At 40.5% G+C, this 23,499-nt stretch overlaps 1 protein-coding gene across 1 annotated transcript in view; it reads right to left on the bottom strand.

Annotated features, from left to right (window-relative positions):
• Window positions 1–216: 216 nt before the first annotated feature.
• Window positions 217–23,499, bottom strand: part of GAN (gigaxonin) — a 42,363-nt gene continuing 19,080 nt past the window's right edge. Inside the window, exons 8-11 of the mRNA XM_054840298.1 lie at window positions 23,132–23,268; window positions 22,474–22,602; window positions 15,332–15,441; window positions 217–14,526 (exon numbers count right to left, since the gene is read on the bottom strand). Coding sequence (XP_054696273.1) covers window positions 14,345–14,526; window positions 15,332–15,441; window positions 22,474–22,602; window positions 23,132–23,268 — 558 coding nt within the window. The 3' untranslated portion in view covers window positions 217–14,344. The remainder of the gene's footprint in view (window positions 14,527–15,331; window positions 15,442–22,473; window positions 22,603–23,131; window positions 23,269–23,499) is intronic.

Here is a 23,499-nt window from a genome sequence, read left to right on the forward strand (position 1 = left end):
TCCTCCTCCATTTATTTCCTTTGGGTTTTCCCCTTTGATTAAATTTCTGGCATGTAGAAATGTTTAATAATAAAACAGATAACTCATGGGAGATGATATTTATAAAATCTACTACTTTTTTTTTTTCATTTTTTTGTAAGTCCTTGAGAGAAAATCTTGAACTACGTTCTTCCTTTCTTTTAAAAATAGAAAGAAAAAGCATACGGAGCAGTTAACAAGTTTTCAAACCATCAATGTTTTATTTGGTTAGTTTATTAAACACCTTTAAGACAATTAATTTTGGTCTGTACCTTTCTATAAAATAATTCAAGTTCTGAACAAACCTCCAATACATAAAGCAAAGTTACTTCTACCGTACGCAAATTTCAGATCAAAATACAACACTCTGTTTTCTTACATTTATAAAACCCGGTCAAATACAAACGACATTAAAAAAGATAAAACACTTTCACTGATCCTTGGTACAATATTACAGCACAATTTGCACAGTGGCAACTAAGTCCCCAAAGCACAAGTCAAATACTTTAAAAAGGGAACCTCCCTTTAGTCACCCAACATTATACTGAACACGTAAACAAAGCAAATGCTACTTAATCCAGGAAAATTCTCGTGTCCCTTTTCGTACCGTGTGAGCCACAAAGCAATCCTGCAAGGGAGGTTACTCGTAAGTAACCAAACAGCTTTCCTGCTTTGCTGTTACAATCTTATGTGCAACTACTCCATGAAAGTAAATGGATGGAGGCGGACCAGACTCTGCACTGGGCAACTTATGGCAAGTAAAGTAAACCAAGAAGTGTGTATTTTATTATTTTCCTAATAACTGATTGTAAAACTCTTAAAAAAAAAATCAATACTAAATTATCTGTGGGTACAATTGGAGTAACTGCCTTTTTCTTCACTTCCAAGACATCTAATATCGACACAGAGTGTTTTCAATTGTTGAGAGTTTGTTCCATTGCAAAACCCAGTGTTTCTGCAATAGGTCAAAGTACCATTAAAATTGCACATTTTTCTTCAATTATGAGAATACATGGCAGCATGCAATGTTCGTTTGTTACTACGCCTAAAAGCCTGCACTTACGCTAACCTATGAACCATGGGGGATCTCTTACGAAACAGAAACAAGAACAAAAATTAACATAGAAACATCAAACGATAAAACTGAAGTGACAGTTGACAAACATTCCTGGGAAGGTTCTACTTAGCATGTCTTACAGTAACACCTCGAGAAGAGAAACTAAAATCAGAGCAATAACAGAAGGGTCTGATGTATCAAACTCGGGTTGTACTTTGCATAGGCAGTCAAGGCAATTGCACCGCAGTGCAACTAAAGGGTATTTTTGCCCACAGTTGTGCAAACCCCTTCTTTGTTTCCTCCCCACCCCCAACCACTAATTTTACTTACAATTCAATTGTAAAGTTCAATTACTTTAGTCTCAGCTAATGTGAAAATGTGTACATAATTAAATGGAAAAACACACTAATGCATCTAACTTCCCTCTCCTCCCTCCCCCAAACTCCTGTCGTATCCATCAGGATACCACAGACTTCCCAAAACTTTTCCTATCTGTTAACACTAGCCTTATCCCAACAGAATGAAGGGGAATGGCATACCGCACAAATAGAACTTACTTAAATAATGCTCGCGTGTAAACAACATAGGATGGAAATAGTTTAAAAAAAATCCCAGTGAGGTACAGCAAAAACTTAATTTGCTAATTTAGTGTTTTAAGTGCAATCGAAACACTGCGTACTGCCCTTCTCCAAAAAGATCTCTCCATAATTAAGCTACGCTACTAGGCTTATTCCCTTAAAGCTACATACTCATGCTATAACTCATTATATTGACTTAATGTAACTATTTGTGGGGGAAAATTAATTTACAGGGTTAATTAAAATCTTTGTAGTATTCAAAAGGAATGATAGTAAAGGGATCAACCATGGAAAATGTGGTAATACACGTTTTTAAAAATATTTCCAATAATTCTAACACAAAACAGCAAGTATATTTTGAAAAATGCATAGAAACCCTGTCAATACAAAAATCCCCACTAAAATTACACAACTAAGCAATTTTAATCTAAGTATTTTATGTGCTTTTCCTATAAAGGCCACTTTGACATACAAATACAAAAAAATTTACATTTTTCCCCAAAATAAATTATTTGTTCCTCAATTAGAAATACTGAATATGGAAGCATAACAACCCTCTTGCATGCCAGCTGCTCATCTGCAGTGGCTACTTCCGAAGAAGAAAATCTCCAAATATTTTCAATTACTGAAAGAAATAAGGAACGCCTTCAGACTTTGTTCTGCCTACTAGCACTAGGAAAAACCCGGGGTTAGGAATGGAATAGGCTGAACCCCTTACGCCATACGTGCTGGGGAGGGAATGAATATACACAGACATCTGCAGCGAGATTTTCTGTTTCTCCCCCGTGTTATGCACCGAAATCCCTTTTTGAAATCAGAGAAATAAATCAAGGTTAACCTGAATTAAAGAAAGACAAAGTAGTAAATGGAATTAGGAGGGAGAAGCAGTATGAGGTACAAGGTGGGTTAAGTAAATGACAAATATAGGCAAACAACTTGGAAGAATGCATGTAACGGTGAGAAGACGTGATCAACTGGTAGAGAAGAGCTACTCACAGGATGCAGAACCAGGGGAAAAGAGTTTACCGGTTTTATTAGTATTTAATAGGGGGAAGAAGAGGAACACAAGGAATAAACTTCACTGGAAAAACGAAGCAACAGGAGAACAAAGAACCTTTACTAGCAGTCCTGACCACATGGGCATTTATCCCTGAACTGCCATGGAAGCAGCAAAATCAAACTCACGTACACATGCACAAGCGGTGGAAATGAAAATGTACTTGGACTGGATTTGAGACAGCACAGGTATTCTTTACTGCAAGCACCAGACCCACAACTAAACAACACAGGAACATAAAAGCAAGACCTCCATCTGCCTGGAGGCGCAGAGCAAACCCTGAATGCCTGACATGCTCTAGAGCAAAGAGATGCAACGTTGTGAAGTGGCCCCCAACTTACTCCAGCGGGTAAGCCGCAAGACAAGCAGGTTTACAAGACAAGCTCCAATCGACAACAGGAGACTGACAGGAGGGATACACTTAACCAGCACGTCATTCAGACAGAAAACACTCAATAAACTGGTGGGCGACGCGAGGGGAAGGAGGAAAACCAGTGAATGAGAGTTGATTTGGATGCGAGATTCTTGGGCAGCCATTGAGTACAAGTTCTCCTAACCTTGGCCCAAGGACTGGATTTGGAAGGACACAAGAGCCATGTGTCTTCTGTATCACAAGGAATTCAGCTCTCTGGTGCACTGTATTGCATAGTCTGATTGAGGCCAAAGAGTATTTACATCTTATTTTTCCCCGTTTTTAACAGAAGTAACTCAACATACTCAGCTCAGAGCATTCCAAAGCCTGGCATCAAGCGATTCATGGATTCATCTCTAAAGCAACATAGGAAGATTTTGGGGTGGGCACACAAACAAATAAAAGCAAAAACTCCATTCCCACACAAAGCACAAAAAAACCCCACAGAAAACGCATGCACATAAAAAGCCTGTAAACACATCTGTAATACAGAAGTCAAAGCACAACAGCTGGATGAAGGGAATAAACCTTGCCATCAAGCTACATGCCAGCGATGGTAAACAAGACCAAGTGAGTGTTTCTACCACACCACACTGACGTATTTTTTGTAGAAAAAGCGGCAATATATTCTGACAACATCCTGGTAATCATCAAGATCTTAGATTTGGCAGAACGCTGAACCTTTACGAGAGTGGCAGCAATGCGGCATTACGCTCCAACACCCTATTACTTGGCTCATGGAATACAGGTATCATAATTGGATTAATCAATGTAGTTGTTATTTCATTCTCTTACGCTAAAATAGAGTATTTGTACAGTACAAAATCAGACTATGTTAGTCACCATTCATATAATACATATTTCAGTTCTTTAGCCCAATCCTACAAGATTCATGGTACTCAATAAACATGGTTTAGAGAGGGAAAACTCTAAAGGTAGAGCATCCAACATGAAGAAGTTTTGCTTTTTCCTTTTGAAGGTAAAATTACAACAATCTCAGCTTGTCAGGCTCCCACTTCAGATTATTAAACAGTAAACATACAAACTGGGAAGCAGCTATATATTTCTGTTTTCTCAAAAAAAAACTCAAAAAAGAAAAAAAAGTGGAGGGGAAAACCAGGTGGCCAGGAGCTCCCCAATTATTTAAGCCAATACTTGCTGTTCCACCCTCCAGAAATAGTTCCAGATCCTCCAATATTTTCAGATTTAAATACAAAACCCACAAAATATCAGATCTCCTATAACACTCAGCCCAAAACCCTTTATATCTCACCCTTATGGAGGGGACAGGGTGGCCCATCCTTACCCACGCTGCCAGGGTGCAGCTGCAAGGCTCAGATGGTGCAGAGGCCTGGCAACAAACGGTGCTGCTCTTCAGCCTTCCCCAAGATGAGGGATCAAGGATTTGCAAGCTCAGCAGGGCTCTCCGGGGTCCCTCCTTTATTGGTTGTTTTTCAGACAGTGCTACAGGTAACGCAGGTACTCCCTACTCCCCATGAAGGCCACCAGCCCATGGTTCCTGGACAAGTTGGATGGTCCAGAGGGCAGCACCGAACATGTGGAGAATGACAAGACAGTCTCTGGACTCTTCTCAAAAGGATAAATGGCCCTTAGATTAACGAGACTGAGAAATGCTCCACCACTAGGACTGTCAAGCCTACGAAAAGGCAGTAACTTGATGTATGGAGATGGGACAAGTTCAAACATCAACTCCCTGATCCTTCCTGCTGCTTCAGACAGGGCAGGAGTACCATTTTTGTGTCCCCCACAGAATGAAAAACTTTTAGCAATGTTACGTTACCAAATCCCTAAATCAAATTGATGATACAGATTAAACAAAAATAAAGACAGCACAATAAGGATGACAATAAAGTTCCTACACAGGACTAAAACTCAGCTCTCTACTCATTGCTTGCGTCTACAAGAGCCTTCTCCTCGGATCTACGGAGCAGACGTCACTCTAGCGATGGCAGCAGTCGGTAGGTTCCCTCCATCCACCTCCTGACCACCCACGGCACGGGGCAGCTAAACCCCCCGGCGTGAACAGAGCTTGCCAGCCACGCACGTGCCTCTGACACGAGAGCTGAACAGATGAGGGCTGAGGCAAAACCCAGACCTGGCCCAACATCCCGATGCTCTGACACCCACATAGGTCAGCGTGTCCCAGACACGCAAGGAACAACATGCAGCCGGGTCCCGGGACCCAGCCCAAGAAGATTAATATTTACGGAATAGCCACCGTCATGCCAAGAGAAGGCTCTGGAATTAGCAGCTAATTGGTACAGTCTGCAGAGAGATGAATAGCTCCTTGTTTTATCCCTACTATTTCTGCACGGCCAATAAAATGTTTGCTACATTGAATTCAAAGTTAATATGAGCTGCTACTTAAAATTTTAGAGGAAAGTGTTCCCCAGGAAGCGTTTCTTGGTTTTGCCTTTACAAAGACAGGAAAAAAAGCAGCAGTTCCCGAATACATTTCGTATTAAGGCCTTTGAAACTGTCTTTATGAAAAGGAATGTATTTTAAAAAAAAGGACCAAATACTAAAAAAACCCAACCAACAAAAAAAATCACCAACCCCCCCCCCAAACTGAAACTCAGAGAACAAACACAAGCTGATTATCAGCTTACATCAGTACTTAAAGAAGTCAAGCACAGTGTAAGGAATTAAAAAATAAGTCAAAATAGCACCTTTAGAAGCAGAAGAAAATACTTTTTTTTTTTTCTTCAAGCTAAGCAAAGCCCTGCATACTTGAAGATCCCAAAGAAATGGGCAAATACATAATCTCAGGTATGGAAGGTGGGGTTTTATTTGGACAGTTTTTCTCTGTAGATGCATAAATGGGGAACTCCATGGGAAAAAAAATCCAGATTAGATATTACAGAAAAATCAGTCAATCTCTCTATTGAGACAATGGATCAAGTTCGCAGGCAAAACAGTGCAGAGTAGAGGCAGAGAGAAAACTATCTGATCTGTCCTTAAAAGAGCACAGACTTCTATTTTTTAAACAGATTTTTTCCTATTTAAAAATTGTCAGGACAGTCTTTCAATTGCTTCTCTCATTTACAGGTATAATAGTTACTTTCAAGTAATATAAATTTTTATTTACTTTTTACAGCAGCTGCAGGCCAACCTTGGTCTTTTTGTACAGAAACATGCATTTAAAATGAAATTAAAGTAAACTGTCCTTGGACAATGGCATCATTCTGCCCTGCTTCTTGTCTGCTTTTAGTTTTTTTATTGAAGGACAAAATGCAATTTAAACGAAAACAAACAAAAAAAAAGATTTGACAAAGTGCAAAGAAAAAAAAAAATGAGGTAGCTGGGAATAGGGGCTTTTCCCCACAGACATGGCGGCAGAATTCCAGCCACAAGTAACACATATACACAGGAGCGGGCTATACGTGTTCTACCTATAGGATTACTTACAGATGTTCAGGTGATCTCCAACCTGCTGACATTAGTTTTACAAGCTTGATGAAAAGTCATGTCATCATATATCAAGCACTCTCCCCACATACACTGAGTGGGGTTAAAGGATGCAGAGACATGTAAAAAGCTGGTGCACAGGGAGAATGAGTTTGTGTGGACATCCTCCAACCCGCAGGAGCATCAGCAATGCATTCCGAAGGAAATTTGCAGCAGGAGTGAAAGCAAAATCGTGTTAATAAGAGCAAAAGACAGAAGAGCCAAGACCAGAAGTCAGCATTACGTGTGGGGCATACGCAGCAATCTGCATCTCTTGGTTTGACAGGGCTCTGGGGTCAGTTCCCAGCCAGGCACTGCCCCGAGCCCTCTCTGGCACTCGACACGTCTGCAGCCGGGCACCGTCCCAGCCACGTTCCCAAACGCCGAGGGCAGCGAGGGGTGGCAATTACACAAGCTCTGTGCCAGAAACGGCCTCTTGCCCCATCGGATACACACGGCAAGGCCATGTGCAGTATATGGAGAATCTTGCTGGTTTACTGATACTTCTCCTTCCCCTTAACACTGTAACGCTGCCTCCCACCTTCTAGGACTTCACCAGCATGCAGCTTGCTGTTTACATCGGCTAAACTAAGACACGATAGAATACTCGCCACACATTGCAAAATACAGTCTCAGACCCTTAAATACAAAAAAAATTCAATTACAAGAAGCAAATCATTAGGTTTTGGAAGTCAGGGAGGGAAGAAAGAAATGCTCAAAATTGACTTAGCAGCTGTTTCCCCAAGCAAACAAAAGCTAAAACAGATCCCAGGTTCTCTAAGCAGTCCAGAAGAGTCCTTTGGACTAGTTTAAGACTAGTTCTGAAAGAGTCTGAATGTCAGCTCTGTTCAACTTGACCACCTTGCCAGATACTCGGTGTACCGGTTTACTTATTCTAATAATTAGGCAGACTTTGCTTTTTAAGACCTAAAAATAGCAAAACAAGCAACAAGGATGATAATGCTTTCCTGCTATCGTGTGTAAATTAATAAAACAGATGCTGCCTCGTCGAAGCTTTAGCGTGTGAGATCATTAAGGTGAGAATCTCCAGAACAGCCAGGGATAAGGGGTTTGTAGCATGCCGCCTACCGCACGCTGAAACGCAGACTTTCCATAATGGCTCTTGCTTTCATCAGGTGCAAGATAGTTCCAGGAGTTTGGTTTTTTTCTATTCTGAAATTAGCAGAGGCGGCAGCATGCTAATAGAATGCACAGAAGTTATACTTGTAAAAGCAGCCCACTGTACAGCCTGCTTACCTATCTTTCAAGCTCTGACTGGGTTTAGAAGTACAGATGAAAGAAACTTGCCCTTGACAAAAGCAGAGGATGTCTTAGCATTAACTGAAAAGAAAGGAAGGAGGAAAGGCAAAGAAAAAAAAGTAATCAAGGGCATTAGATGGTCATTCAAAAGCAACTAGTCTTTAAAAAATATATTACGTTTTCATGTTTTATCAATAAAATAATGTTACTTACACTGGGGATGCTTCTTTCTATCCTATTATTGTAATCAGATCCATCAGCTTTTACAAGGGCTCAGTATAGTCTCGTTTCATTACGAGAACTCAAGGGCACAGGTAGGCAACGGCATTGAGCATGTTCATCTACTGATGCGCCCTGGCAGGTGTTCACTATTCACACGAAACCCTGCAAAAATACTGGGCAACAAGATTTAGCCTTTTACATTGAAAAGTTCTAATCTTCCAACTCACTTTTCAAGACATTTCAACAGATTACTTCAAATAACCTTCAAGTATTATTCTAAACTAATCCTTTATGTATTTTAATTATTTTTGTAACTAATAAGCAGCTACTTAGAATAAGCCGGTTTTAAAAGTATCTTTAAGATTTTGTAATCAACAACAAATTTATAACAGATTCACCTGTTGGTAGCAGTTTATAGTTTAATTCTCCTATTACTCTTAATCCTTTTTAGCAGGTGTTTATCTAGTTAGGCACTTCGCGTGGTTTTAGTCTATTCTTTTAGCTTACCTGTTAATCAAAAATTTGAGAGAATTATTACTGGAGTAGAACAGCAGTTAGATTACAGAGTCACGCAGGACATGGCTGACCAGAGATGTCACCTTAAAGCCTGGCTGCAATCCTTCCTACAGCAAAGAATTGCCCAGAAAAACAAATAAACCAAATCCCCTGGGGATGGCCGGGGAGCAGGTGCCCGACCTACCAGTACACTTCACAACACACGGATGTGACCCCACAGAAAACGATTCACCCAAATCTGACTGGCTTTACAGCGGTATCTCCAAGTCCGCTTTCACTGGCTCAGCACAGACCCTACCAACACAGCTCTCGACTCCACCAACAAAGAAGGAAGAGCGACAGAAAATGGCAAATGTCAAAAGGCTGCAGCGCTGATGACTGAAACGCAGGCCTGTACTCGTTCCTTAATGGTAAAAGGGAATTTCAGATGGAAATAGTAGCTTCTAACTGCAAACCAAACATGTACATAATTATCACCTCTCCCACCCACCTGAAGAAGCTGTTTCAGTGCTCCAAAGTTAAGAGCACAAACCCCAAAACCTTGATGCTAACATTGGAGACAGACAGGATCCATACCCCAAATTAAATATAATTCCTTGGAAAGCGTCGCTGTGAGCAGCGCCAGAACACACCTAAGTTACAATCTTCAGTACACCTGTGTCCCTGGGTATCGTCACACTTCCTGAGACACAGCTTTCCTTCTGCAGATAAGATTAATTCAAACGAATTGCACTTTATCTAAGTGCGATCATCTATAATTTTAAATACTAAAACCTGTTGTCAGCTGCCATTTGTTATATACTTGCATGGCACTAGTGCTCCGATAAAGAGCAAAGTGTCCATACGCATCACAGGGTGATGTCTCAAGGCAGCTGTGAAGAGTAACATAAACCTGCAGAACAGTATTAAAAAAAAAGGCAAAGATTTACAGTGTTTTAAATAGCATTCATTCAAAAAAAAAAAAAAAAAGAACAACTGCTCTTTTTTGGAACACAGTGAATTTTAAGCATCTCTGTATTCTAACAGAACAATTGAATTATTGTTATATACAGAGGAAGCCAAAAGTTTGGCACTTGTAACAACTTGCATTTGTTATTGCATCCTGCAGTTTGCATGGCACATGCGCGTTACCAAAACCCATGCAGGCTGTACGGCCGCAGTATTTACGGAACCAACCGGAGAAACTGCAGTTAAAACAGGGAAGAACACTCCCTAACCCCCTCACTTTTGTACTTGTGCATTTACTAACTCATGCAGGCACAAGCAATATTGCAAAAAAGAAATTAAGCTGCCTGGTGATTTCTGGAAGGGGAGTTTATAAAGCAAGACAGGTGCTTCAGTAGTTTTGATGAAAAACTCCTGTTTTCAGCAAGAACTCCACTTCAGAAGGCAGGCTGTGTGACATGTGAGTTTTGTGCAGTCAAAAGCTAGAGGGATACAGCCTGCCCACAGATATTAGTGAGCTGATTTTGTAAATTTGCTTTTTATTTTCAGATTCACCACTATCCTTTTGTGTAATCTCACATTAATTTGCCTTCAATTTAAAGAGGAGGTACCCTCAAAAGCTATGGAAAGTGACTTGACCAGGAACAGCTGAGTTGATACAGCATTTCACAATAACTAAAACTTACAGAATAGCTGATAAAATATTTGAGGACAGGCAGACCTTGCTGTGGTATAACAAAAGAGAAGACTCTTCAGGACACATCTTTTTCAGGTCATAAAAACAGAAAGGATGGGAATTTCAAGTCCAACACTGACTCTTTAGGAACACGAGCATCTCACAAGGCCAGGTAAGGAACGGAGGCCAGGCGTGTGGCTCCCTAAGAAACCCTAGAGATTTATTTTATGAGAGCCACAGCACTTTACACCTTTGCTTCTGTGCTCACTTTCTGCTGTGCAGAGCAGCCCCAAGACCACACTCATACCACAAGCACAGAGGACACTGATGTGTGTGCTTATGGCATTATCTCTTTTTTCACCACTTATACACTCAAATTTTTGATTTTACCCTTAAATTAGCAATCCCAGAGCTTTTCCAAAAATATCTTGTGGCACATGGAAAAAGGAAGAGGAAACTTTTTGGGGAGGAATTATAGTAAGAGGTGGAGCAAGGGGAGAAAAAAGCCACCGCTATTCCCATCTTCCACAACCCCACCTCCTATTTGGTGATTTTCTGATTACAATGGCTGGGGTTTGTCCAATTCTGCAGCAGGGGGAAGGAAAGGATGCCGAGGCCCAACCCAAGTCACTCCAGCTGCAACGTGACCCAGCTAGTCCTCGCTTGGGATCGTGCTGGGCTTGACGCAAGATGCAACTGCCCGAGAGCTGCACCTGGGGACCTGGCCCCCAGCCGAGGTGGGGTGGGCACCCTTCAGGGATATAGACATCGGTCTCAAAACATCAGCATTTCAATGCTGTGACAAACTCACAACCCCAGCGAGGCACCTAGTTTAGTAAATCAGTAAGGAAGGTGCCTAAAAACCTGATGCTGGGAAGCTCACAGGCTGCACAGACAGCTGGCTAAGAAAATCATTCAAAGAATCACCTGCAGGGAAACTGGCTGAATTTGAGTGCCGATTCATGAGCTGGAAGGAATTAAGCACCAAGCGAGGACAACTTAGGTGGTTTGGCAGTTTAGAAACTTGTTTAAAACCCCTGGGTTGCAAACAGAGAAAATCCACAAGTTGCTTCCCATGTGATTCAGCCATCACACGCAGGGGTACACAGCTGCCAGGGAGGTGGGGACATGGACCAGTGAACCCAGTTCAATCCACAGCTGTTTGCACATCCAGGATGCTCACAAAAGCGATGCCCTCCCTCCACTCAGCACCCCTGGAACCAAAGCCTCCCTCCTCTACTGAAGTCGACCATCTCTTTCCCAAGGCAAGCCAGAGGTCAGCTATCCCTCTCTCATACACCCTCACCTGTACAACCAGGCTCTCCCCGGAGAAAGCAGCGCCTTGGCTTCAAAGCCTTGCTCCAAATGGGGAGGCAGTCCAACCTGGTTACCGCACATCCCAAGAGATGCACTTGTCACCAGGCTTGCAGATCAGAACTGGACAGACAGACACAAGTCAGACCCCAAAAGATGCATCCCTCCCCTCCCGCACACACAGAGATGCTAGAACATCTCCGGGATCAGCCCTGCAGACAATGCGGTTGGGGAACGATCCCATCCCCCTGAAGCAAGGCCAAGGAAGCCAGTTTTGAGATCTCAGGAGTGCTTAAACCTCCAGCTTACGCACGCACCCGAAACTCCAGGAGATGACGTCTCCAGAGACCTGGTCCCTGGCTGCCAACCGCCCACAAAGCGACGGGAGTACACGTGAGCTAAAGAATTAAGTTTGCAACTGTTTCAGGTGAAGAGGCTTAAACTTCTTGGTCAAATCTCACCAAGTGCATTTGCAACACACTCCAATTACCAGCAGATTTGTTTGATTTATATTTAAAAAAAAAAGTAAGAATACCTACTGTTAATCCTACTTGAAGTGTAAACATTCAGTTTAATAACTTTAACTGCAAAACACTGCTAGAGTCTATATGATCTGGATTTATTATATGCATTATTACTTAGGTTTTCTGGATGCTGAATGCCCTCAAGTGTACTGGGAAGCTAGAGAGACCGAAGAGATAGCAGCCTGCAATATTCTGAGTAACATTTTCAGAAGTTTTCTAAGCCACTTAGAAAACTGAGCTCAAAAGTGAAATAGATACTTAGGAACATTCATCACTTTTGAATATGGGATCTTGGCACTTTGTCTAAGAAAAAAATTGAACAATGTAAGATTTTCAAAAAAGGGAAGTTTTACAGATAAACAGCACTTGATTTATTTCACAAGACAGCCGAGGATGGAAATAGTGGTTCACATTTCTGTGGTAAAGCATTATATATAAATTTAAAATCTAAAGACATATATACATACACACACCCCAAGTTTACTGCAATGCATAAATATATAGACTTTTTAATATGCCAACTAATATAGGTCAGAAAATTGATGTATATAATTCAAGTTTTGCAGCACTTCAGCATTGTAAAAAATAAAAAAAAATAAATAATGGACAATGGATTGGCTGCTGCCCTCTTTTTTTTTCCCCTACCCCTTTGCTCAGAATCAGAGTAATTCCAACCACACATCAGCGCTACAGAAGGACTGAGCAGAAGTAAGTTTCAGAATGTCTCTTCAAGGAATATTTAGTGAAATATAACTATTTTGTACTAATTTGGGATTGTATTTCAGCAGATCTAAGATGATTCAATAAAGATGATGAAGGCTTACACTAACACAACTGAGGGTAGGATCGGCTTGTCTGAGGTCCACGAAGTTGCAGAATGGAAAATATTGTATGTAGTTATAATACTGGTTATACAAAGTCTCCTTTTCTGAAGGGCAGGAGGTCTTATTTCTATTTCCATCTCTCTCATTTTATTCCTTTTAAATAAATACAGGTTACATCCCACCCATCACAATAATGAAATAAAAAAATTGAGGTAAAAAGTGTTCTACCAGCTGATCTTGACTATGAACAAAAGTCAATTAAATACCGCTACTGATGTGAACAAGACTTAGTAAGAAATAAAATGCAAGATACTAAATTCTTCACTATAACCACACCTTAAAACCCAGCTTTCAAAGTCAGATAGCAGTAAACAAGACTGTACCTTAGCACAGAAATCATTAGTAAACCAACTTCTGATCCCAATTTAAAGTTGTTGTATAAATTTTCCTTAACTCTTAGTCCAAAAATAAGTTCTTCTGCAAAACAAATATATCCTTGTCATATTTCACCTTTGTCCTAACAAAGATAAAACACACCTCTCTATAATCCTCAGTCTTAAAAACTATTCTTAATTTGCAAGTGATCTGAAGTAAAAAGGAACATAACCTATTTTCTTTAATTTGTCAAGTTTTGTTGTCTTTTACCAAAAGCAGCAATCATCATGAGCCATTCCGAACGTCGTTTCCCTTTTTACTTCAAGGAAACAGCCACCAAAGCCCACACAGAAATGCAACCCACCCAGCTGTTCACCAGGCCATTCAAATGACAGCGTAGAAAAAAACAGTTTACTTCTCTGAAGTATACTGTATCCATTTCAGATTAGTCCGTTTTAAATATATTAAAAATATTTGTAGGAATGAAAACATTGCAAATGAATGAAAAACCATATGTACACACCTCCACCATTTTCAGGCACAGACCTTAACTTTTGAGGAAGGACTAGAAATAAAAGGTGCAACAACCAACATCTCCTACGGCATTACGGTCTGACAACAGTCTTTGCAGTATACCAGGGAGGTTGGTTATCATATAGCTTCTGTGTATTAGAGCTATCCAGTCCAAGATAGCACGTTTATTCCTATCAGTTCCCCCCAGGGGAACGCATCTTAAATCTTTTTTGCTTTTCAATAAACTTCGCCAAAGGAAGACCAATTCCCACTTTTTTCAGGCACGCGAAACCTCCTCAATAACATGGTTTAAACTCCAAATGCTTACGACTGAAGGTGTTTCCTTGCTTCCCCCTTTTATTTTCCCCCCTCTCTTCTTTTTAATGTATACTTAAGTTATTTGTTCCCGAAACAAGAACTGAGACTCAAGCTTTTTAAGCATTTAAAACAAAAACAGTTACCATACCAAAGCACAGCATACAGTGTAAGTTTCAGCTGTAATTTCTCAGCTTTTCCTTTATATAGAGCTATATTATGGTGGACTGCGCAGAATTCTTCCAGTCTCCTCCACTGTCAGCATACGGATCACGGAGAAGGTACGCGAATGCGGAATAATCCTTGTTGAAGCTGCAGTCGAAAGAGCTTGCAGTTTGCGATTCGCAAGGCTGCACAGCCAGTACGGCGAAGGTCCGATGGAAATAGTGGTTTAGTGCGCTGCCAGGTGCCCGTGCTTCTTTTAAATTCTCTAACATAGTCATAATTCGTACCTGAATTCACACATGCATAAAAAAAAAGATGAAATGCTTAAAACATACCATTAGCTATCACCACATTTAACCTCTAATAATGCAAATGTGTGAACAAAAGCACATGCAGAAACACAAATCAATTTCTGGATGTATGGTTGAAATTATTGTCAAAAGGAAACTACTGTGACATTTCTTATCTACTTAAAGCCACCACATCTGGAATTTTGCTCTTTCATATTTTGTAGAAAGCCCCGCTACACACTCCTACCCATACATATGGCCATAAAAGCATGCAGTCTTCCCAATGTTTTTTTTACAGTATGTGGCCAGATGCTGAAAGCTGAGCACTGAATATGTTTGTTAGGACACATTTATTCAGTTGAGATTTAGAGCCAAGAGCCACTGTCACATCCATATGAACCACTGGACGATGCAGAACCCCCAGAATGCAGAACCACCTGCTTACTGCTGCAAAGATGGGAGAAACAACCTCAGGCACTAATGTTTTTTTCTTATATTTGGACAAATGCAGTAACATACTCTTAGTCTCGATCTCTTCTGATCATAAAACTGCTAATTAACCAAGTGATTATAGTGTTGAATTTGTTTCTGAAGAGCTCCAATGTACAAAACCAACTCGTACATTTCTGTATGTCCAGTGTAATTCCCCTGAAGACAACAGTAACTTAACAGAACAGAATCCCAGCCTTTTATTTGAAAAAAAAAAAAAAAAAATTAAAAAAAAAATCAGTCTCATTAGTGCCATGTATGTGAAAGACTGGAAGAAGACAAGCGACAGGCAGTTATTAGTTCTAATTCTGACCTGTATCGAGATCTCCAATCACATATATGCTGGCTCCAATGGGCACAGCTCCGTACACGAAGGAAGAACTAGTTGGGATACATAGGTTCTGGTCATTTAAATAAATCCACCTGTAAAAATAGTAATAAAAAATGGTATGGAATTTTTATTGAATACATTAAAAGAATTCCAAGTTCTGTCTGCAGCTGCTGTGTTTGAATCAAAAGCAGAGTGCACAAGTTAATTTGTTATGTAAAAACAGCTGGTAACATCGTCCAGTTCAGCACAGTTGTGGCTCTTCCTAGCCAGGAAAAGCAATAGGTACTGCTGTTTGGAAGGTCAGGATACTTTACTCTGAAGTTACTTTATTTCAGAGTTGCTCCACTCATCTGTGCAATATATATGGAATAAATTCTTGCACCCACCCAGGGTGACCCTCTGGAAGAGAGCAGGCATATAAGACAGCCTCTTCTACAACAGCTATGCCAGTCAATTTTCCCTACAGAGAAAATTTTAGGCAGCTTTGTCTTAAATGCTTTTATGACTCTTCTGATTTTAAGTCTTAATAGTCCACGGTAGGGGAAATAACAAATTGCTATATCAATATTAATCAGTGCCTTCCCCCATATAATTCCTGAACTTCTTTAATTGTACTTTATCAGCAACAAGAAATCCCCACTTCAGTAAAAAGAATGCAGCACTTGGCAATGCTTAAACACGGGACAGAAGACCAGAAATCAAAATGGTAAGGGATTTTGGGAAAAAAAAAGAAACGTCCATTACCTGAAATTGAACCAACCTTCCCAATCATGTATCAGGCTCTTTTCAATCCCTTTCTAGCTCTTACTGTAATCTCACGAGTCCCCTATGTTCACTTTAAGCATATTCTCATTTCAATGCTACATCAGCCTGATCTTTGTACCAAGTGAAAAGCAGTTTTCCAAGTTGCAGCCTTTGGAAACCTGGTAAGTAGGTAGTCATCACCCATGTGGGACACCGGCTTTTGTAAAGATGTCCCAGTTATCTAGAGCTGTCAGCATCCTCTCTATGGTTCTGAAACAAATTTCTACAAAATGCTGCTGCACTTTTGCAGATGCTGGCACAGTTACTATTGATAGACCCTGAAGACATACAAATCAATGTTATATTAGGTGGCTGCTCCTAGATCTTTTATTAACTAATTTACAGAGAACAGTTAAGTTTGAAAAACCTCCAAAAGCATCCCGTATATTTTCATGGCCATACCAGGTTAATTTGAGGGAAAAAGTTAGGAAATATCCTCATGGATACAGCTGACCTTTGAAAATTCTGCATTATTTTAACTCACGATTCAGAAGTAAGCCTCTCTTCTGCACTGAAGGAGAGGTTGCTACTTATCAATCATCTTGGAGAGATCAATTTTTAAAGGCCAAATAAAAGGATTAGGTGTCCGTGCTATATGCTGAAGGATTAAGATTCTGTGGAAAGCAAGGGAATGGTTTGTAGTTGTCACAGAGGACGACAGATGAACTGAGAAAAGGAGAAGTCCTCTACACAGGAACTCTGTTACAGAGCAAGACACCTCTCACCATATTTCATTAGCTTCCTTTCCTTACTGTGGGAAGAGGACACAGTCAGTATTTTCACTGCTTTTTAGCACCAAGTTACCTAGAATTATGAAAACTGAGTAAGTGGCAGAGAACTGCGGGATGAAGACCACAATCTCTTTTTTTTTTAAAAAAAACAGTATATACGGGACCATATTAAAGTAGGGAAAACAACAAAATTGGATAGGTTTAGTCTAGCTACTGATCAAGTTTGGGCTTGGAAAAATATGTGAACTTCGGGCGTTTGTCTGCACTAAATACTCAAGGTTTTGGAGTTTAAATAAAAAGAGCACAACAGCATGAGGCTGAAGCATTTTCCTACTGTGCTCAGGAAAGCACAATATTAAAGTATCTGTAGTTGCTTGTGAAAATTTCTTCTCGCCCTTTCTCAACACATCTACTTTGAAAAACAGGCAGAACTTTTCAGGAACGCTTACAGCAGCTTTAGCAGTTAAAACTAGGAAGGAACAAAGACAGGAAGGGCAAGGGGTCACGTTTCATCAGAATTTGAGTAAGCTCCAGCTTAATGTGGGTTGTGCCTGCTGTTTGAACAGTATGGAAAAAACACCACGACAAAAAAATTCACAATCTTCAGGAATGTGAAAACACTCCTTGGAACACAACTCTTGCGTACTTCCTTGGGACGGCTCTACTCAAACCGAATCTGCGAGTAGCAGGGGAGAAGGATGTACCTCTGTACCCACAGGCAGAAATGACTGCTCTGAAACTGAAATATGCTTCCTCTCAAATCAAAAAAAAGGAAGGAATCCTGATTTTTTTCAGTCTTAAAGTGATATAAAAAAAAATCCATCCACACCACTGTAATTAATAAGCAGGATGGTAACTGTTTTATTTCCAAGTGGGAAGTAAATAGAGATGTGATACAGAACCAACATACTCCAGACATATCACCGCGAGCTCTCACCAGCTGGGAAAGGAAGCCTACAAATGAATGTACATCATCTCCGTGTTCCTCTCATCTGACAGCGCTGTCAGCTGGTTAGTTTTCTCATTACATTTGCATAAGCACTTTCTTTTAATGAAACTCCTGCACACCAAATGAGAGAATCTTCCTAATTACACATACTATCTTACAAGATTTAGTTTACTACTTACATACTGCTGAAAGCATTTCCTTATTTTTACAATGTTCCAGCAGCAAAAAGAGGATTTTTAAGGTGTTTTTACCCAGTATTGTTTCTGAACAAGTACCTCTCACTTTTATCCCCCTCCATACCTGCACATTTTGGTACTGCTTTTGAACCAGGAGCTGGTGACAAGAAGGAAGAAAGCCTGCCCCACTTCCAGACCACCCCTGGAAGGCAGCAGCGGCCATACTCAAGGACAGAGCTCCACCAGCAGCTCTTGCAAGAGAATCCTAAAGCCAATTTGTGCTCTATTAAATATTTCCAAATATCCACACTGAAAAGAAAAAAACCTAGTGTGTACAGACATCATCCAATTCACCACACACCTACATGGTGCAGAAAGGCGTATTAGGAATTATGAACTCTGGTAGAAGGAAAGACTGACCCATCAAGGTCTTTAATATGGAGCCAAGATTTCCTGCTTTTTATGGAGGAGACCAACACTGGATCATTGAGTGAAGAATACCCTTGCATCTCCATCTCCCACTTTCACATTTTTAAAATTTATTTTTAGCTTGATCGATATTCTGAAAACCAGGATACAATGCACACAAAGCTCAATCTATAGCTTTTGAAAAAACCCTACATCCTGAAAAAACCTGCAGTCTGACGTACACATTTTCTGTCCTTGGTTCACTTAAATTCACTCATGCACATGACTCTGAAGACAGGCTGACAAAACACTTATTAATTGAAAAATTTCAGTTACAGAAGTACTTCAAATATGAGAATTATTTTCTACATTATCCTGTCCACATTTCATGTGTATGCTAGTACTCTGTCTCACTTCATTTATTTTATTACTTGTTTATACAGTATTGCTTAACAGGAGTCACAATGTTTACTTTTTTGCTAGTGTGAAGATCTCAGCATATCCCTAGTCCTTAGAAAAGTCTGCGTCATGGTTAAGAATAACAATTTTGAAAGACTGCACTGTAAGTTATTCTGGAGTAAGTTACTGTCAAAGTAAGCAATATTAAACAAGTTAAGCTTCAGTCCTTTAGTCCAATTCTAGCCAGAATTATGTCGGTTTATATGAATTAATATGTTTATATACTGATATAAGTACATACTTAGACATATACACCAAGTAAAACCCGTAACTCGGATCCTCACGGACTCTGGATGCCGAGGATGATCTAGATCCTGTATTCTCAGGCAATGAGAGCTGAGGCACATATGAAAAAAGACACAGATGACGCACGTGCGCATTGCTGCACATCACTAAACCAACAGTATCTGATGGCTGAACTCAGTACAAAAAATTCTTTCCATCCAAAAGGAAAGCGAACACGATGGAGTTCTGCACTTACTTAAAAACAGCTGGAAAAGTCTGTACCTCATTATGAACTATGCAATACCAATATGTAACTATTAAAAAACGACTATGGATTTTGGTTTGAGTCTGCTAGAATTTATACACTGTGCTTTTGACCCACTGCTGCTAAATGACCTTGCAAACATATTCCTCCTTTCCACAAATCTTTCTCAACCCAACACTTTCAGACTTCTGTCAATAATATACACACACACTATTAATGTGATATTTCAGCTTTGACAGTTCCAGTATTATTCCTTCACTGTAACTACAAAAAGAATATGCACTGTGGAGTCTGAAGGTGCCTATATCCTTCACGATGACTTTCTAAAGCTCCTGGACTAGACCGGACTAACCACCTGTATTTGTTTCAGAAACTATTGCTGAGGAAATAAATGCACTTTTCAAATATAAATTAATCACCTTGTAGCAACTGCATGATGTTAAAGACAAAGAATCAGTCTTTGTATCACATTAACTATGCACTAAGGAACTGAGAAAGATACTGTCCACCTGTGGTAAAATCTATAGCATCACTTATGCTTTACTCTTGAACAACGATGCACAGGAGAGCATATGATACCCAGTGCAAGTGGAATTGCTTAACTAATCAAACACACACATCAGTATTTAGCATAAGGTTTTCACAGACTCAAGAAGCATATTATTTAAGCTTTCATCCTTCACTCAAAATAAACTGATTTAGATTTGTTTTCTGCTATTTCTGAATCAGCCCAGGAAATAATACCCTCATGTTTTCCAGAGAGTCAACTTGCCTTCATTTGGTATTCATTTGATATTTGTGAAACACTATTATAATAAAATTATGATAATTGCCCAGATTCAATCGTACTTCAAAGAAGAGTACCAGACAAAGTATTTTGTCTCAGTATTTGGCAGGCAGAAATACTTGCTAAACTACATTTTGAAGAGAAGTCCCTTTATGGCTATTTTCTCTGTTCCCTCCATAGGAACAACTGCTGAGCTCTCACAGTTACTGCCACAGCCACCCTGAAAGGCGTCTGTCCCGCACAGTGCTCCGAGGGAACCGAAATTTGGGGTAACTGTTAGACCCCAGGAGCTAGAGTGCTAGGACATATGCAGTGACACTGCACCCTCTTCTGGCCAGCAACATCCCTCCTGCCTCCCGGGGCTGGAACCAGGCGCCTTCCAAAACCGCAGAGCACAAACCCCAGCCAGCAGCACTTGCCGCAGCAGCGGCAGCGGCCATCGTCCCAGCCTTTGCTGGCCCGCCGTTTCCAGAGGAAAACACACAACCTGTGCACCGCCTGCAGTGCAAGCGCAAGTTTATGCTGAGTTAAATTTCTAAGCTCAAATTCTGTGCAGCAGCAGAGCAGAAAGGCAAGGTGTAAAGATCTCGGCAGCCCTCAACGCACGCCTCCTCTAGCAACTGGAGACTGAGGCGACTGCTGCTGCTTCACCTTCCCCTGTGCCAGCACAGCCCTTGTGCCACTCACCCAACACGCCGGGTGCTAGAACAAGAGCTGAAGCGACTGGATTTTTATTCTAACTTCACTTGAATCCTGTAACACCTCTGGGATGCCGCCAAGCAAAGACACAAATACAGGCATTGGAAATACTGCCGGGCAGGCGCCTGTGCTCCAGTCAGCAGGTGGCACCAAGGACTCACCTGGAGCACCCAGGCTGGAACCCCCTGGGGTTTTTCAAACTCCACTTTATGAAAGCTCAGTCTGAATACACCAGTGAAACAGGTTTACAGTTCCTGGTGAGGAATCATCAGCTATTATATAGCACCTTTTGAAGAACAGAATCAGCCTGGAAATATTTCAGGCGAATCAACTAAAAAGAGCAAGCAGGAGATCAGGGAGAACTTCTTTCCAGAATTCTTTCCCCTTCAAAGGCCCCTTGCCAAAAAGTTAATCAGCTTTTAGCATTTCCCCACATCCCCATAGGGCCAGAAAATGCTAGAGAGCAGCAGCAGCAATAGCCTTTCCTACCCGCCTGCTTCCTATAACCACTTTAAAGAATGTTTTTTCTCCAGCTTCATTTGATTATAGCTAGTTTAGACATCACTTTGAACAACACAGAAGATCTCTTCATACAGAAATTAAAGTCTCTTTATATCTACATCTTGCAAGAAAATTATATAATGAACTTAGATCTACTGCTCTATTTTTGTGTGCTTTTATACAGGTCACAGTCATAAATCAGTCTTGACTTGTAATACAGACGTATTAATCTCCTCCACTGTCAACAAGCCTTGAAACATCTGACCACGAAGTCTTTTTTTTTTTTTTCCAATTTAGTTTATAAAAAAAAGAGAATAATCCTGTTTACAGTTATACACAAGAAAAAGAACACTGGAGGAACCAAAGCTTATCAGTTATGACTGGAGAATAAGGTGACTATACACAAAATTCTGCCTAACATAACAATTGGAATAGTTACCAGGTGTAATAAGGTAGATTCCAATACCAGAGCCAAGAGATAACAAATGAAGTCATCAGAAGCAGATTCAAAACAAACAAATGGAGATTAGCCATGTACAGTGTGTGTATGGAATGTTGAGGTGACTGTGGAATGCATAGCATCCATAGCATCTTTCCTATGGCAAAAGCCTACATGGATTCAAAAAGCGACCAGCTATAAATGCTTGGAACAACAATGCGTGGAATTTCTTATTTCTAGCTTAGGAATTCCCTAAACTGCAAATCCCTGGAGACAGTCCTGGCTCATGGAGAAGTAACCCTGTACACACTTACAACTCCTCCAGGAGAACTCAGGAGGAGCCTAGGGCAGGGGTATGGGGCGAGGGGGCAACACTACCCTGCACTTGGGGAAACTGCAGGGTGCAGGGGAAGAACCAGGCAAAGCACCGGTATGATCAAGGTGCTTCTCCTGTTCAGGGCACAGGCCCAGGGCTTCAGGCTTGGTATCTTAGAGGGACAAGCCACCAAAGCAGATGGATGTTTGGTAACAGCCACACTGGATTGTAAAAGGTAAAATGAGTAACAGAGATGCATGGCAAAGATCTAATATGCTTTGAAGTGCTGGAGCAAGGCAGGAGGGAAACAGACAGGTGAGTGTGTAAGGCATGTATTTTTGATGTATATAGCTGTACCTAGTTACCTTTTAAACTCATCATGATAAAATTCAGATTTGCACGTCACCATCTCACTGGCTTGACTGTCATCACGACTCCTGACCCCGCCAAATACATAAAGCTCAGAGGCAACTCCACAGGCCACTGCCCCAAATCTGAGAATTCAAATAAGAAAAAAAAAAAAAAAAAAAAAAGGGCAACATATCAAAAATCATTTCATATATCCTTCTGAACTTTCTCAAATTTTTTTCTCATTTTTTTTATTTATATAAACACACTCCCCCTTATATGTTCAACAAGATTAGATGAGCCGTGAATACGATTCATAAGCACTTAGTTCAGACCATGTAAAAGAACAAAACAGCAAAGTATTTATCTCTGGTCAAAATCTGAAGTTCCAATTGAACTACATTTCTGGTTTTCATTTTGCATCAGGGTAGTATTAATTGTAACATCAAGAGTGTATTTCTACAAGACTCATATTTATTGCTTGGATGCTTATCTTTACTCAGCCACATGTTAACTACATACAGGTCACCATGATGCAGAAAGACATGGTGAAATTCATAGGGCCTCTGGCAGCCATCTTCAGGGATTCATCAGAGAAAGGACAACTTCCTCTCATCAGAGGATTAAAAAAGGTTGTATACAGCAATCTAGTTCCTCCCTTCCATTTCCACTCACCTTCTCTCTTTCAGAGGACAGATTGCTGTCCACTGCTGAGTTCGAGGGTCATAACACTCAACAGATTCAAAGAGTTTTCCGTAGGAGCCTCCGCCCATTGCATAGATTTTCTTCTTCATAGCTGCATAGCAGCCAATCTTGTGGAAGAAAAGAAGCAGTACATCTAAAATTACACACAAATGCACAGTATCGAGAGCTCAAAACTAACTGTATACACATACACGCACGTATATATTTGGGTTGCCTGTACTGCATGTCAATGCCACGCATAAAAATTCTCATCCACAGTTTTGTTTTGGTATAAATAAAGAAGATGCTCTCCCTCATTTCATTCTGAGAATATTTGTTATAGCTTCTACTTGAAGCAA

Source organism: Grus americana, chromosome 13 (genome assembly GCF_028858705.1).
Source record: "Grus americana isolate bGruAme1 chromosome 13, bGruAme1.mat, whole genome shotgun sequence".
NCBI lineage: Eukaryota > Metazoa > Chordata > Aves > Gruiformes > Gruidae > Grus > Grus americana.